General features: G+C 30.7%; 1 protein-coding gene across 4 annotated transcripts; it reads right to left on the bottom strand.

The window, feature by feature from the left end:
- Positions 1-1,945: 1,945 nt before the first annotated feature.
- On the bottom strand, positions 1,946-6,483 carry PRD3 (putative recombination initiation defects 3). 4 transcript variants are annotated; one of them, XR_016024559.1, is made up of 12 exons: positions 6,275-6,483; positions 5,624-5,774; positions 5,364-5,517; positions 5,071-5,205; positions 4,610-4,662; positions 4,306-4,500; positions 4,009-4,074; positions 3,862-3,908; positions 3,454-3,607; positions 3,231-3,309; positions 2,440-2,645; positions 1,946-2,180 (listed from the first exon to the last, which is right to left on the bottom strand). XR_016024559.1 is itself a non-coding variant. In XM_007051734.3 (12 exons), exons 1-11 carry the CDS (start codon positions 6,337-6,339, stop codon positions 2,536-2,538), a joined length of 1,209 nt encoding a protein of 402 aa, XP_007051796.3. In that variant the 5' UTR covers positions 6,340-6,483; the 3' UTR covers positions 1,946-2,180; positions 2,534-2,535. The 4 variants fall into 4 exon arrangements, 2 of the variants coding, with proteins under 2 accessions (XP_007051796.3, XP_088659531.1); XR_016024560.1 differs by having other exon boundaries at positions 2,476-2,645; XM_007051734.3 differs by having other exon boundaries at positions 2,534-2,645.
- Positions 6,484-13,637: the final 7,154 nt, after the last annotated feature.

Raw genomic sequence — 13,637 nt, 5'->3', positions numbered from 1 at the left:
CAACCTCTTCCTGCAAGGCTATAGTGTGTGTTGCTTGTGTGCGCGCTACACCTGCTACGCGACTCGTCTGTTTGCCTTGTCGCGGGGCTCTATGCTGTGTGGCCCCAGTCTACTAGTGCGCCAGGCATGCAGATCTGTGGAATGCACTTTCAGTGCGCTTCTCGTGTGGCTGTGTGAGCTGGGCATGCCGTGCTGGTGTGCCATGTCTGTCGAAATGGCCTAGGGTGCGTTGCTTGTTGGCCTATGTGTTGTTGTTGTGGCTCGGCTACCCTGATGTTGGGACTATCTGGAAATCCTTTGTTGCGGACTACCTGTTTGCATTCCTCAACAAACTCCTTGCCCGAATCATGACTGTGGGTTGGACAACAGACATGTGTGCTGGTGGGTCAACAGCGGCGGATTGGACTGGTCATGGATTTACGGACCATGACATAAGAACTCTAGCCGCTCACTTACACATTTCTATCAAAGGAAGAGATCTAAATCTGAGTTGTTGAGTGTTTTTGATAGTTCTATCTATGTTTGCCTTTCTTGGTTGCCGGGGTTTTTGAAGCTTGAGGTTTTGGAGTCTTTGAGTAAAGAAAGGGAAAGGAAGTCTTAACTGTTCATTCTAGTCTCGTGGTGAGGGATATGGAAGGTGGAGGAAGAAGTTGTCATGTGAGCTGAGGTGGAGTGACAACAAAATAAAATTATCAAAAAGAATGGAAACTTTGGAAAAAATAGAGATAGATTAAAAATAAGAATAAATTTAGGATTTAATTTAAATATATAAAAATGGTAACTTAGGTTAGTTTATTCTATCCTTATTTTTTAGATTTTTTTTATTTAATCATTTTAATATAAACTTGCATTTACTATTTATGTATACTTATAAATAACAATACTATTAATATTATTAAAAGCATTTACTATTTTTTTAAAAAATAAAAGGAGAAATCATTAATCAAAGAAGTGCAAGAGAAAAAACTTAAAAAACTCTTTGAATAATTTTTTTTATTTATGTGATAATTCTAGGTATTATTACAAAATCATTATTTTTAATATTTATAGGTATTATTATAAAAATAAATATTTAGTAGTTTTACATATTTTAATATTTAAATAATTAGTATTCAAATATTTGAAGAGAAAGTTTAAGTTAAATATTTACATTAAAAAAATTTAAATTTATTCAATTTTATATTTTCAAACATTGAGATAATTTTGTAAATTTATATTGCATTCTCTAGTAAAATACTTTCAAAACAAACATTATAATGTAACTTCTCAACAATCATACAATTATCACTTTCTCATGTTATATCAAATATTCTAAAATTATATTTTTAATAATCACGTATATACTCAATAATCATATTTTTAATAAAATACCAAACGTCACTTAAATATAATAACAACGACTACAGAAAAGATAATTGAGGTAAAACAGGCCTATTTGCTCCTTCAAAGTACTCTGTCCACTTTAACAGGGCTCCTGTTGACCCTTTCGTCTTTTGGAGCCTAACCCACTAGGAACCCAACATATGTCCCAAAAGCCCAACTAGTTAAATTTTAAAGTTCAAGAAAAAAGCTTCTTTTAATAAACTTTGGTATTATTTTCAAAATTAATTTAATAATATAATCAATGAAATGATGAGACCACCAAGATGATTTGATCACTGGTGATTTTATATTATCATAGTTGGTGTAATATTATAAATCACCTGTAATCTACTGATCGTAAATTACCCTCATTGGTTATTGGTGCCCTAGCCAAGGGAGAAACTAAAAATCTTCACTGTTTCCTATTTTTGAGTTTTTTTTTTTTTGTTGATTTTTGAAATGCATCATCCATTAATAGTTGACAATAAAGTAAACTTTTTTTCAACCTGATCGGATGATGGCTCCTCCCTTCACCAATGTTGCTCATACTATGAGCAAACTGCACTCTCATCAGATATCCACGGGGAAAAAAAATGTCGAACTAACTAGTCAAATGCTAATGATACAAAAAGGTTTACAAAGGTCAAAAAGAATACGAAGGAAAATTTGCATGTAGCAACTGGACGTGGCTAAAAAATGTACCAATTAATGGAGAGGTTGCCCAAACTGGCAACCAATTGCACTGGAAGCTTCAGCGAAAACCTCCAAATGTTCTTCCATGCGTCATCATAACATGGAGATATCTTGCATCGGCAAAACTAACAAAGGCATACACAAACGTTATTTGTCACTGAAGCATAACTATGTATGTACAATGCAGGACATATAGCTACATGCATCACCATGAGCAAACGCTAGTGTTGTCATTCATTGCAAGCTAATAGAACACATATTGACTCATTTTTTCTGATTTTATATTTTTCAGCCCAAGTGGAGCTACAGGATATGCAGTAAAAACATGAGATCCAATTCGATGCTATGCGATTGTTGTTTAATTTTCTGAAAGTTTAAACTCACTCTAAGGAGTACAGTTTGCTAAGGAGAGGTGGAAACCTTTAGCTGAGGGGTAACTGCGGAAAATGCCAACCTGAAGATGCTTATGCTTAAGTACCTTCAATTAATAATTATGAAATTCTGGCTCTTTCTCTTTCGCCTCCTAGCTTTCCTCAAAATCCTTTCAGTCTCTTCCTTAGCTTCCTTTATCAAACAGTTTGTTCTGTCTTCTTTAAAAAAAAAAAAAACAGGTTAAGTTCAGAAAAGTTGATGGAAAAGAGCAACTAAAACTTTATAGCAGCAAGTAATAGTAAACCAGATAGAATTATACTATCAATCTGCTGTTGATAAACCAAGACAATCCAACTGGCTAGAACAAATGTCTTTATCCAGTTTGCGTCAGTTGAAATAAGAAAAATCATAAAGCAAACCCTTATAACAGATATCATACTTTTTTTTATACTTCAGCTTCAGAATGCATTTAAGTGGCTTATTAAATTCTTGTAAGTTACTAATAATGTTTAGTTAACGTTTAATAAATTGGTTGTGTACTGGGCAGAATTGCTATTAGGATGATGCCGCATGGTCATAAAACTAATTAGAGTTTGAGTTCCATCTCTCTATATACAGAATTTTGGTCATTAGCAGTAATCTGTGTAAATGCTAATTTAAATATCTAAGGAACTAATGTCTAGCAGGTCACAGGAGTCATGGTGTCTGCCTCCATCAGGAACTTATAAATAGGATAAAAATAATAACTAATAAGCAGAAAATGAATCATATAACTTAAGTCTCTTATTTAGTTCAGTGAATACTTGTTTCCTTGTCATCAAGCAAGCAGGAAAAGCCTCCATCCATCTCTTCATCCGATTCAATTAAGATTCTGTATTTTTCCTGTATCATGAAGTGGCATTTTGATTCAGTACAAACAAATCCATGCAGCAAATAAGCTAAAACGAAATATCAAGTGGATTTAAGGAATGTAAGTCCATGCAAATCGTGGAGGAGATATCCAAACAAATAAAAAGGAAGAACCACCTGCTCAATGGACGAAACTCCTTTCCTCTTGTTCTCTTTACAGAATGCCCTTTCATTGATAGTAGATTGTTTCATTTTTACAGATTTCCAGCCTCCTGTTTCTACCTTTGGAGCTAGAGTGGGTTGCTCATAAACTTTTGGAGGCACAGCTTGCCTTGAAGCAAGAGAATAATTTAAGAACTGTGAGAAGTGAGAAGGCCCAAGAACTTTAAATTTAAAAAAGAAACTTTTTCTTAAATCTGTACCAAAATGAACACCGATATCCTTCACTTTGGCATTCTAAAATGATAATATCACATGTGTTTCCTCTAAATGAGAGCAAATAAAAGAAAGAGGAAAAATAGTCGATCATAACTGGCTGAACAAACAGAGGAATAACCAAGACAGTATAGCGTGAATTTTACATACTTCATAACTGGCTGTGGCTTGCTTTGTGGGGTCGCACAGCTGGAACACTGCATATTCACAAATAAGAAAATTTTACTGAGAAATTTTGTTGTCATGACATGCCTGCTTGAAAAGATTCAGGGTTATTCAATGAGAAAAATAAAGCACCTTTGGTTGAAGAGAAGTACCAACTGGACCTTTTTGGCCGAGGGTCTTCACATTGCTAGCAATTCCCTGAAACATAATGAAAACAAAGGCTTTCTGAACAAGCTGATAAACATGGCAGTATTCAACACAGAAAGTCTAATGAATTTGACAGAAAAAGTTTGTAAATGGGAAACATTTCGGAGCTGTTTATATTGGTAACTAGAAATGATCTCATTTGAGGCCACGAAACTGAATGCATCATTTTAAAGTTTGAAGTTGAATGCATTTTGAAGTTCTCCCTTACAGCATAATACATGCCTTTACTACGTTAGTGAAGGTGTTGCAAATCTCTGTTTGTAATTTGAGTAGAGAAGCTTCTGTCTGTTCTGGCAATGCAGAAAGCACCAAGAAAATCTGTTGTAACTTGTCTCGGTATATATCCTTGTTTAGTTGATCTGATATAGCTTTCATGCCTCCATCAAGGCTGGCTTTAATATCTTCTTGTCCGTTGTTCTGTTTACCACATCTCAGTTCTCTTAACAACTATATATTTACAAATGCTCATAACAACAAGGCCGGTCAATTCAAAAAGTAAAAACGGAGCATAATATTGTGTTGTTACCAGTAGCTGTAAGAAGGTATCTTCAGCAATCAACTTCTGCCGTATCCTTTCCACTGAAATATAATTGATAAGAAACTTCAATTTAGATAAGTTCACAGGTTTCAGAATTGTTCATTCCTCATTGAATTCATGGTATTATTATTTCATAAAAAGGCCTACCTGATGGAATAAAACACTTCACAAAATCCAAATTATAGACATTCATTAGTAGTTGCTTATTGTAGTAATGAAGATCAAGTTTCATGACAAAAATAGGTTTCTATTGCCTTACATCAAATTATATGTGTTAGAACTACAGAAGATAGAGCTTCCATTTTCTCCTTTCTTTCCATGTCCTGGAATGACAGGAATATAACAATCTTATGCAGACAAACAAGTTATTAATAGCTATAACCATTGAGCAATATATTATCCCTTTCATCTCTCAGGTTTTTGTAACATTGAGGAACAGGGTAACTCACTTTCCAGCAACACTTCTTTCGTTCCTTTATTCACTTGCATTACATCACTCTGAATAGAATCCAAGATCATTCCAAATCTATTTAATGAAGTTTCAACCATTGAAAGCCGGTGCTCAAGTTCTTGAGAAGATTGACCTGGTCAGGCAAATAAAAGATTCAGCATCCATCCTTAGCAGTTACATAACAAAATGTAGCTCAAAAGCTTAATTAAGCTACCCAAAGGAAAGGTCATTAAACTGGTCTTATTGAACGTAAGCCTTGCTTGTAATAGTATAACTAAATAATAAACTTACATCTATGTTCTGGATTAGAAGCCGAATTCCATTTGCGTATTAGGTTGGTGGAAGTTTTTGAAATTGGGATTTGACTATCTTCTCTTGTAAAGTTGGTTGGAGGCAAGCAAGAAAACTTCTTCACAGAATTCTCTCGTTCTTGAGAACCATATCTCTGCAAAGATGAAATACAAAGACAATTTATGTACTCTCACAAGAATAAGGTATAGAGCTTTACATGCAACCTTAAATGCTGAAAATCGAAGGAGATTAGATTCAACCTGGTCGGTTGTCACGACTTCATCGAGTGAGCTTTGCGAGATCTGGGAAAACAAGGCATGCTGAGATGAAATCCCCTGTGAGAATGACTGTTGCGATGGCTGTGATCTAAGCTGTGATGATTGTGGTCCACTCGGTACCAGGCTCGATCTCCTTCACATATATTTGCATAACCAAACAGCGTCAAATTGAAATTTTAAACTCTCAGGTATCAGATGATGATAATCTTGAAATTGTCTAAAAATTATTTTCTTTTCAAAATTGAAATTTCATTAGTAATTCTTATTTTCCTATAAAAAGAAGTAGGAAAAAAATATGAAACTCGCGTCGACGTATTCACAATACAGAAGAGATGTGAGATAAAGAAATTTGAAAATTTTTCCCTCCAGTCAAACAGATCTTTGAAGGCTCAAAAGAGAATTGATCTCCTTCAAATATCTAAAAAATTAACAAAAATGAACTAGACATGCGTTTTCTGATGAAAACCTAGGACGATTAAGCTCATCTCTACACTTCCATATACGAGAAAACCGCAAATTATGCTCGATTAAGCTAGTATGATCACACCCTCACGATTTAAGTTTTGAATTAGTTGACCTTTAAATACATTTTCTCGGAAAACGAACGAGAATCATGCGAGGTGAAAAACAAACCTTGTATGAGGAGGAAGAACAGAGATGGAGCTGAGATCGCAGGCTTTGTTGATCTTCAACTTCATTTCAACCGAAATCGGTGAAGATGATAAATTCAAGCCCTAATTTACCAAAACTCTAAAGAGAATCGTTTTATTTTTATTTATTTTATGATGATGACGATGGTTGGAGTTTGAATTACCTCGGAGAGAGAGTTGTCAGTTACAGGTGGAAAAATGCAAACGAGGAAATGAAATGATGATGTTAAACACGGACGATGGCGGGAAAGGGAACCCGTATTTCGGAGCAAAATCAACCCGAACCCGATGTTGCGTCCTATCATTAAACTCAAACTCTATTAAACCAAAAGCCCAACATGGGCCCTTTTTTTAAAATGTACTAGAGTGGTGTCCCGCTTCTAGTGGGAATTGAATTTTTTATTAAAAAAATTTAAATTATATAATATTATAAATAAAAATAATAATTATTACAGAGAAATAATTTTAAATTTAAAAAATTATAAATAATAGTAATAATGATAAATTAAAGATAATTATTTAAAAAGTCCTTATTTTAAAATATTTTCTCATGTTTTACTAAGTAATTTTTTGTTTAAATAATTTTTTTAAAAACATTTGATTTTTTTATCTTAATATATGCTAATGTTGAATTTTTCTTCGAATCTTTGAATAATTGTTACCTGGTAAAGGCAGACAAAAGGATATGGAGGATGAGTTATTTTACGGTTGTTCGGGCAATTTGAAAATATCGTAACGATGTTGTCTTCAATAGTAAAGTTTGGGATAGCACACAGTACTGGAGACCTCAAAGATAAGAGTGGTTTCTTGGGCTAATGCTAAGTGACCTAATGAGTATCTTTTTGTTATAACTACCTTTATGTTCCCAGAAGTTGGATGTGGTGGTAAAAAGAAAGCAAAAGAAATAAAAGGTGCTACATGGGAAAAACCAAAGCTGGGGCAGTTGAAATTTAACGTTGACGGAGCGGCTCAAGGTTGCCCTGGACTAGCTGGAATTTGGAGTATATTAAGGAATGAAAAGGGAGAGGTATTAATTACCTTCTCCAAACCGATTGGTATTGCTAATTTTACTACAGCTGAAGTTCTTGCTGTGAAATAAACATTTTTTATCTTCTTAGCCCCGAGATGGAAAGATAGCCATTCCTTATTGATTGAAAGTGACACGTGCAACATTGTTAGATGGATTAAAGATCTTGTGAGTGCGTTTTAGAGGTTGAGATTTTGGATGATTCAGATAAAAAATGTTAAAGGAGATAAGTGCAAAATGGGAAATTAGACATTTATCGGGAGAGGCAAATCAAGAAACCGATTCACTTGCAAAAGCTACTATCCATCTTCAAAGTGAGATATTAAAAGAGTATTAACTTTCTTTTTTAACCTTGATTGTGGAGGTGAGGTCCAGTTATAGCTAACCTCTGTTTTTAGTCTAATTGGGAGTTATGGTTGTTAATGAGTCATGATTCTCTTAGTCTGTGTTTGTGGTTTATTGTAATCATCCCTTCCTTGCTCTTATTGGATTGGGAGAGAAAGGCACTTGGGAGGCAAGGATGCATTGTCAAGTTTGTGGTGGCTGCGATATCCTAAGATTTCGTTTTGTTTCCTGGACGGGTGAATGTAATTGCTCTCTTTTGGGGGTTTTACTTTTCTGGTTTTTGATGTGTATAGGAAATGTTTATCTTTGGCTTTTGAGGAGGCTTTGGAAAGATATATCAGATAGAATGGATTGATATATAAGCCAAAGCCTTATGCTCTAATGTTTCCATGTAATGGTGGAGGGGTTCAGTTCCCTTCATGATGAATAAATTCGATGCTTTTGCTATTCAAAAAAATATATATGCTAATATTGATATAATCATATTTAGTTAATTACATGATCCTAGTAGCGAAATCAAATTCATATTGAGAGAATATAGTATTTTAAAAGTAATTATTACTAAGCTACATAATTAATATAATAAAATTATTAAAATAAAATGAATATTTTTTTATTGTCAAAACAAAATGAATATTAATTACACTTATTAATTTTTTTTTAGTTTTAATGATGAAATTTTCTAAATTATCTTCAATTTTAATTAATACTTTTTTATCTTATGCCTTTACAATTATTTAGAATTAATCCACTTTTATAATTATTTAAAATTTAAATTTTGTTTCACTTCAAATTTGGATGAAATCCACAAATATCCACCCAAATATTTTATTTTCATATTTTGTATTATAAGAAATATATATATATATATATATATATTCTAAAGGGAATAATAATGCACATATTAAATCTGTGTGTGAGTATTAAGAGAAGGAATCAACCATCACTTTTTTATGTAGCATAAAACAACCGATCACTGATCAGAGTATTAAAAAATAAAAAAAAAGAAGACAAAAAGCCCACATCGTGTTTCAAGCGAGTGTAGAACACCCTATAATTACAACCTAATACTCTAGATGCTGACACGTAACTAAATGAGGGGATTATGTAATAGACTATACTATAGCCCGTGCGCTGCAAACGGGCTTCTTTGTATCTCTCTTTTTGCTTTAATATATTTCTTTTTGCTTTTTATGCTCTCCACGTGGCAAAACGAGGAAAGAGCAAAAGATCAGGGATAAGAATGGGCAAAGAAACACGTCAAAACCGACTCTTCACGTCGATCATCCAAGAATTTACTTACAAACGCAGGTAATTTGGGTTTTCTTTCATAAGCCATGTCAGAGATTTCAACCCCTTTGTTCAAGTCTGGGCGTGATTGATAGAAGTCTAAAACTCCTAACTTGAAAACGTGCCTCATGGGCAAAAGAGATTTCAATTTGACTCATGGGCAAACGTGGCTTAACTGACTATTTTGCAAAGTTTGACTGAGACTGAAAACGTGACTAGTGATTTAGATGACACGTAGTTAAAGCCCTTCTTTTAAATATGTAATAGATTTTGATTTTGATATTTTTAATTAGTGTAAAATGTCCTTATTTTTTAATTTTTAATTTAAATGACACGGAAATTTATTAATTTTTAAAATAAATACTTCAATTAAAAAAACTTTTTCACTAGACATGTAAGTTCAATTATTAGTATTTTTATCAATTTATTGACGTGACAAAGATAACAAAAATTACTTTTGATTAATTTTTATAATTATTATTATATTTTTATTATTTTTTATTAATTAAAAAAATTCCCATGTCTCTTTTTTAGTATTTTTTTTTATTTTTTAATATGATAATAAAATTTTAAATTAATAAAAAATAAAATATTTGAAATTTTTTTATAATTTCTATTATTGGTGTTTGCATTCTTAGAGAAAAATATTTATTTTAAAAATTAATAAATCTTTGTATAATTTTGATAAAAATTAAAAAGATACCTTATACCTTTTTAATTATGGTCGGGCCTTGCAATATTGATAACTTGCGCTTCGACTTTTTGGGCATACAAAAAAAATCATCAAGGCTGCAAGAAGCAAGAGGAAATGGAGAAAGAAGAATTGCCATCTAAAAGCAAAAGCTCATGTCACCTGTAACTATTGGTAGCACAGTAGTACCAACAAAGAAGGAAGAATTAAAGACAGTACGGCTATGACTTTTCTTTAAAATAAAATAATGACTCAGTCAAGCTGTGCAAGGCTGTACATGTGAAGCACATCTCTGCAATTGGAATCTTGGCTTTTGGAAATTTTTTTGAGTAGAATATGTTTGAGATAATGTATTTTGATTTAAAATTTAAAATTTTTTTATTTAATGTATTATCAATGTATATATCTCATAAATGTGTAAAAATAAATATTCAAAAATCATGTAAAATAAATATTTTTAACAATATATCAAATATTAATCTAATTTAAAATTGAGTTATAATTGATACATTATCAATTAATTAAATATAATTATCTTATTAACAAATAAATTTTAAAAATAAAGAAATTCAAAAATATACTCATAATTTTTAAAATATATATATATATAAATTTTGGGTTTTTAACTTTATGTATTTGCAAGGTAGTATTACAATTACGTAATAGTTCATATATCGAATATAAATCTTTTAAAAATAGAGATTAAATTTAGGCAAAATCTAAAAAAGATTTTATAATATAATTTTTTTAAAGTAGATTGAAGAAATCAAATAAAGCTAATCGCGCAAAATACATCAGATGATTACTTAAGTTACATTTTTTTATAGATCGAATTCAAGTACCCAATAGACCTCAATTTATTTGTTTATGTATAGCATGTAGAGGGGAATCGTACAGATTACATCATATGATTACTTATATAATGTTTTTTTATAGATCAAGTTCAAGTACGCAATAGACCTTAATTTATGTGTTTATATATATATATAGCAGGTAGAGTGTCTCTGCAGGACATGCGAAAGTTAGTTGGCGTGGGAGTTTTAACCTCTTTCAATTTTCAAAACTTACATTTCACAGTGAAATTGAAGAAGACAATTGACGTTTTCTTTTAATATAATAACAATAATGATAATGATAGCATTATCGGATCCTTTCTACATTTAATTAGTTTTACTACTATTAAAAACATGTGTTTGGAATACAATAAATTTATGGGGCCCAATGCATTACCCAAAGAGCAAAAAATAATTGGAGATATAGCTTTCTCGATGTGTCCCCAAAAAACGAGATTAACTGTCACTAGACTTTTTAAGTCACATTCTTTGAAATTTAATACTTTGTTTACTAATTAAATAGAATCGTACTTTTCAAAATGACCATTTTATTTCTTTTCTTTTCTAAATATTAGTACTTTTTAAGCATTTCTTTAGTTTTTTTTTTTCTTCTCCTCTTCTTGTTTTGCACATTGGATGTAAAGCCCAAGAACTACACCTTGAAAATCTTTAAGTCCATTTGGGATTTATATTATCAATTAAGATAAATTTTTTATATAATTAATTTATTTTTAATCCACTTTCAAAAAATATATATTTATTTAATCCAAAATTCATTAAATTGAATTTTAAATTCAAGAGAGTACTCTATTTTTTATTCATAATTTGACAATAAAAACAATAATGATTAAATTAACCGTTGCAACTCAGTGCATTATAATTTTCATCCTCTTTGATTTATAATTTTTCAATAAGTAGAATTATTAATATTTTTAGATATATAAAAGAAGAGATCTATCATTGTTTTTATTGTCACGAATCTCACATTAGTAAGAGATGAGATGGATATTGAGTATATCAACATGAATCTTCCACTATCTATCTAGTATGTCTTTTAAGTTAAGAACGTGAGTCCATAATTTATAGGTTTAAAACTCTATTTTTCAAGTTTAAAACCTCACAAGGTTAGACTTAAATTCCAATCTGTACCAAGATTGAGTTTAAGTTCTGTTCTATAATATTTGGTATGTCAAGGTAAATCTGGACTGGTACATCAGAAAGACTTCTATCACTTATTAAGCATAATTTTTGGATTATGAACGTGGGAACGTACAATGTTGGATTTAAGTTCTGACCTATTATATATTTTATGCATTATAAGATTTAAAATTTAGTACACTAAACCTACATTTTATTTTAAAACTTAGCTCGCTGTTAGGCTATGATATTATTTTTTTATTAAAACTAAATTAATATTGTCTAATTTTGATAAATAAAAAATTAATTAAATAATATAAATGTACACTTTAATTATATTAAGACAATCATTGAAGCAATTTTTTTTTCAAATTAATTGACATTTGGTAATAAGCATTTGAATCCTGTTATTCATGTGTGTGTGTTTTTCTAATTAAGATCAGTAATATTCCCAAGTACCGAAAAAGGTGAAGTCCTTAATATTTAGATATGAACTCTGACTCTCTACTTTCACATGTTTCACAATATCAAAATGTGATTCGCGCAATAACTTTACCGCGGCTTGGGGCCAAAACGAATACCCGTGCATCAAAGAAAGACCATTCCTTTCCTTGACCTAAACCAATTTTTTTTTTTTCTCAATCAAAAGCAATTGAGCTAAACCAAATTGATCATTTCACATATCTCCTTCAACTATATTATTACGTCAAGAACATTATGATTTATACTAAAACCATGCGTACAATAAACGTGTTATATTGAAAATAAATAGAATCTTAATTTCTTTTATTTGTTGGTATATATACTTATCTTCAATGTCCTGTTCATTGACTGTATTAGACAAGAAAGCTTGATTTTTTTTTCTTTTAAAGTGGTCCCATTTTTTACATCAAGTGATAAAGATTTATAGAGACATTCCTCCTATAGTATTTCTGATCCCGACCGGAAATTTGTTCTAAATTTTACCTTAGAAGATAAGTGTTGGGTGACCCTGACTAAATGGATTTTTATTTTGTCATTGCTATGATTTTTGGCTGCAATTGATAAATATAGTCAAAACCGCGTCTCAGAGAATTGAATGTACCCACGTTAGCGCACATTTATAGTACTTGGCCTTCAAGAAAGTGCTCTTATTGACATTTTGTCGTTTGTAAATTTTTTACAATATTAATTATTATTATATAAATAAAAATGAACATGATAGGAATAATTAAATTGATCAAAATTTTAATTACACATATGAATATATTAATTATATATATTACACGACATAACATGATTAATATGTTTACTAATTAAGTTAAGTTAAATTTTATATGATATGACACGATAAATTTAATTAATACAAGTAATTTGTTTAAATAGATATTATAAATTAATTAAACTAAGTCATATCATACAAAATGATACGATAATAAGATTAGTTAAACACGTTAAAAGTGACATATATAAATTCAGTAAATTTAATCCGTTTACGATATAGAATTAATGTTTAAGACATTAAACACAATAATCTTAAACTTAAACTTGTTTAACTTTATATTATAATTTTATTCTTATACCATGTTAACATGTTGTTTGTAAAAATTACCAAAACTACTCATTGTTAGAAGAAAAAAGGCAAGTTATTGAAGATTTGAAGCCCAATAATAAGTTTAAGTGGACAATTGAGTTTGTGACAAAATTTACCAAAATAAAACTTAGACACTCAGGCCATGGTTCAATATGCCATTATCATTATTGTCAAATAGGCATGAATCAAATACATGATTATAAATATTTTATTTAGCGCATCCAAGTTAAAATATATTGCTAAAGTTAATAATGGCAATATAATTTGGTAAGATGTCATAAAGTAATGTTTAGAGAAGACACATTCAAATGCTTATGTTTTTCACAATGCACTATTGTTTTATGCATTTAGACCAATTCCTCTTGTAGTTTGCACCAAAATTTTGGACAACTGCTGAGAAAATAACATCATACCTTGCCTTTTAATGCATCCCAAATTATTATTATTTTT

The sequence above is a fragment of the Theobroma cacao genome, chromosome 1 (assembly GCF_053813885.1).
Source record: "Theobroma cacao isolate CCN51 chromosome 1, ASM5381388v1, whole genome shotgun sequence".
In the NCBI taxonomy this organism is placed as follows: domain Eukaryota; kingdom Viridiplantae; phylum Streptophyta; class Magnoliopsida; order Malvales; family Malvaceae; genus Theobroma; species Theobroma cacao.
The sequence above is the reverse complement of the archived record's forward strand: the minus strand, read 5'-3'. Positions and strand labels throughout refer to the sequence as shown.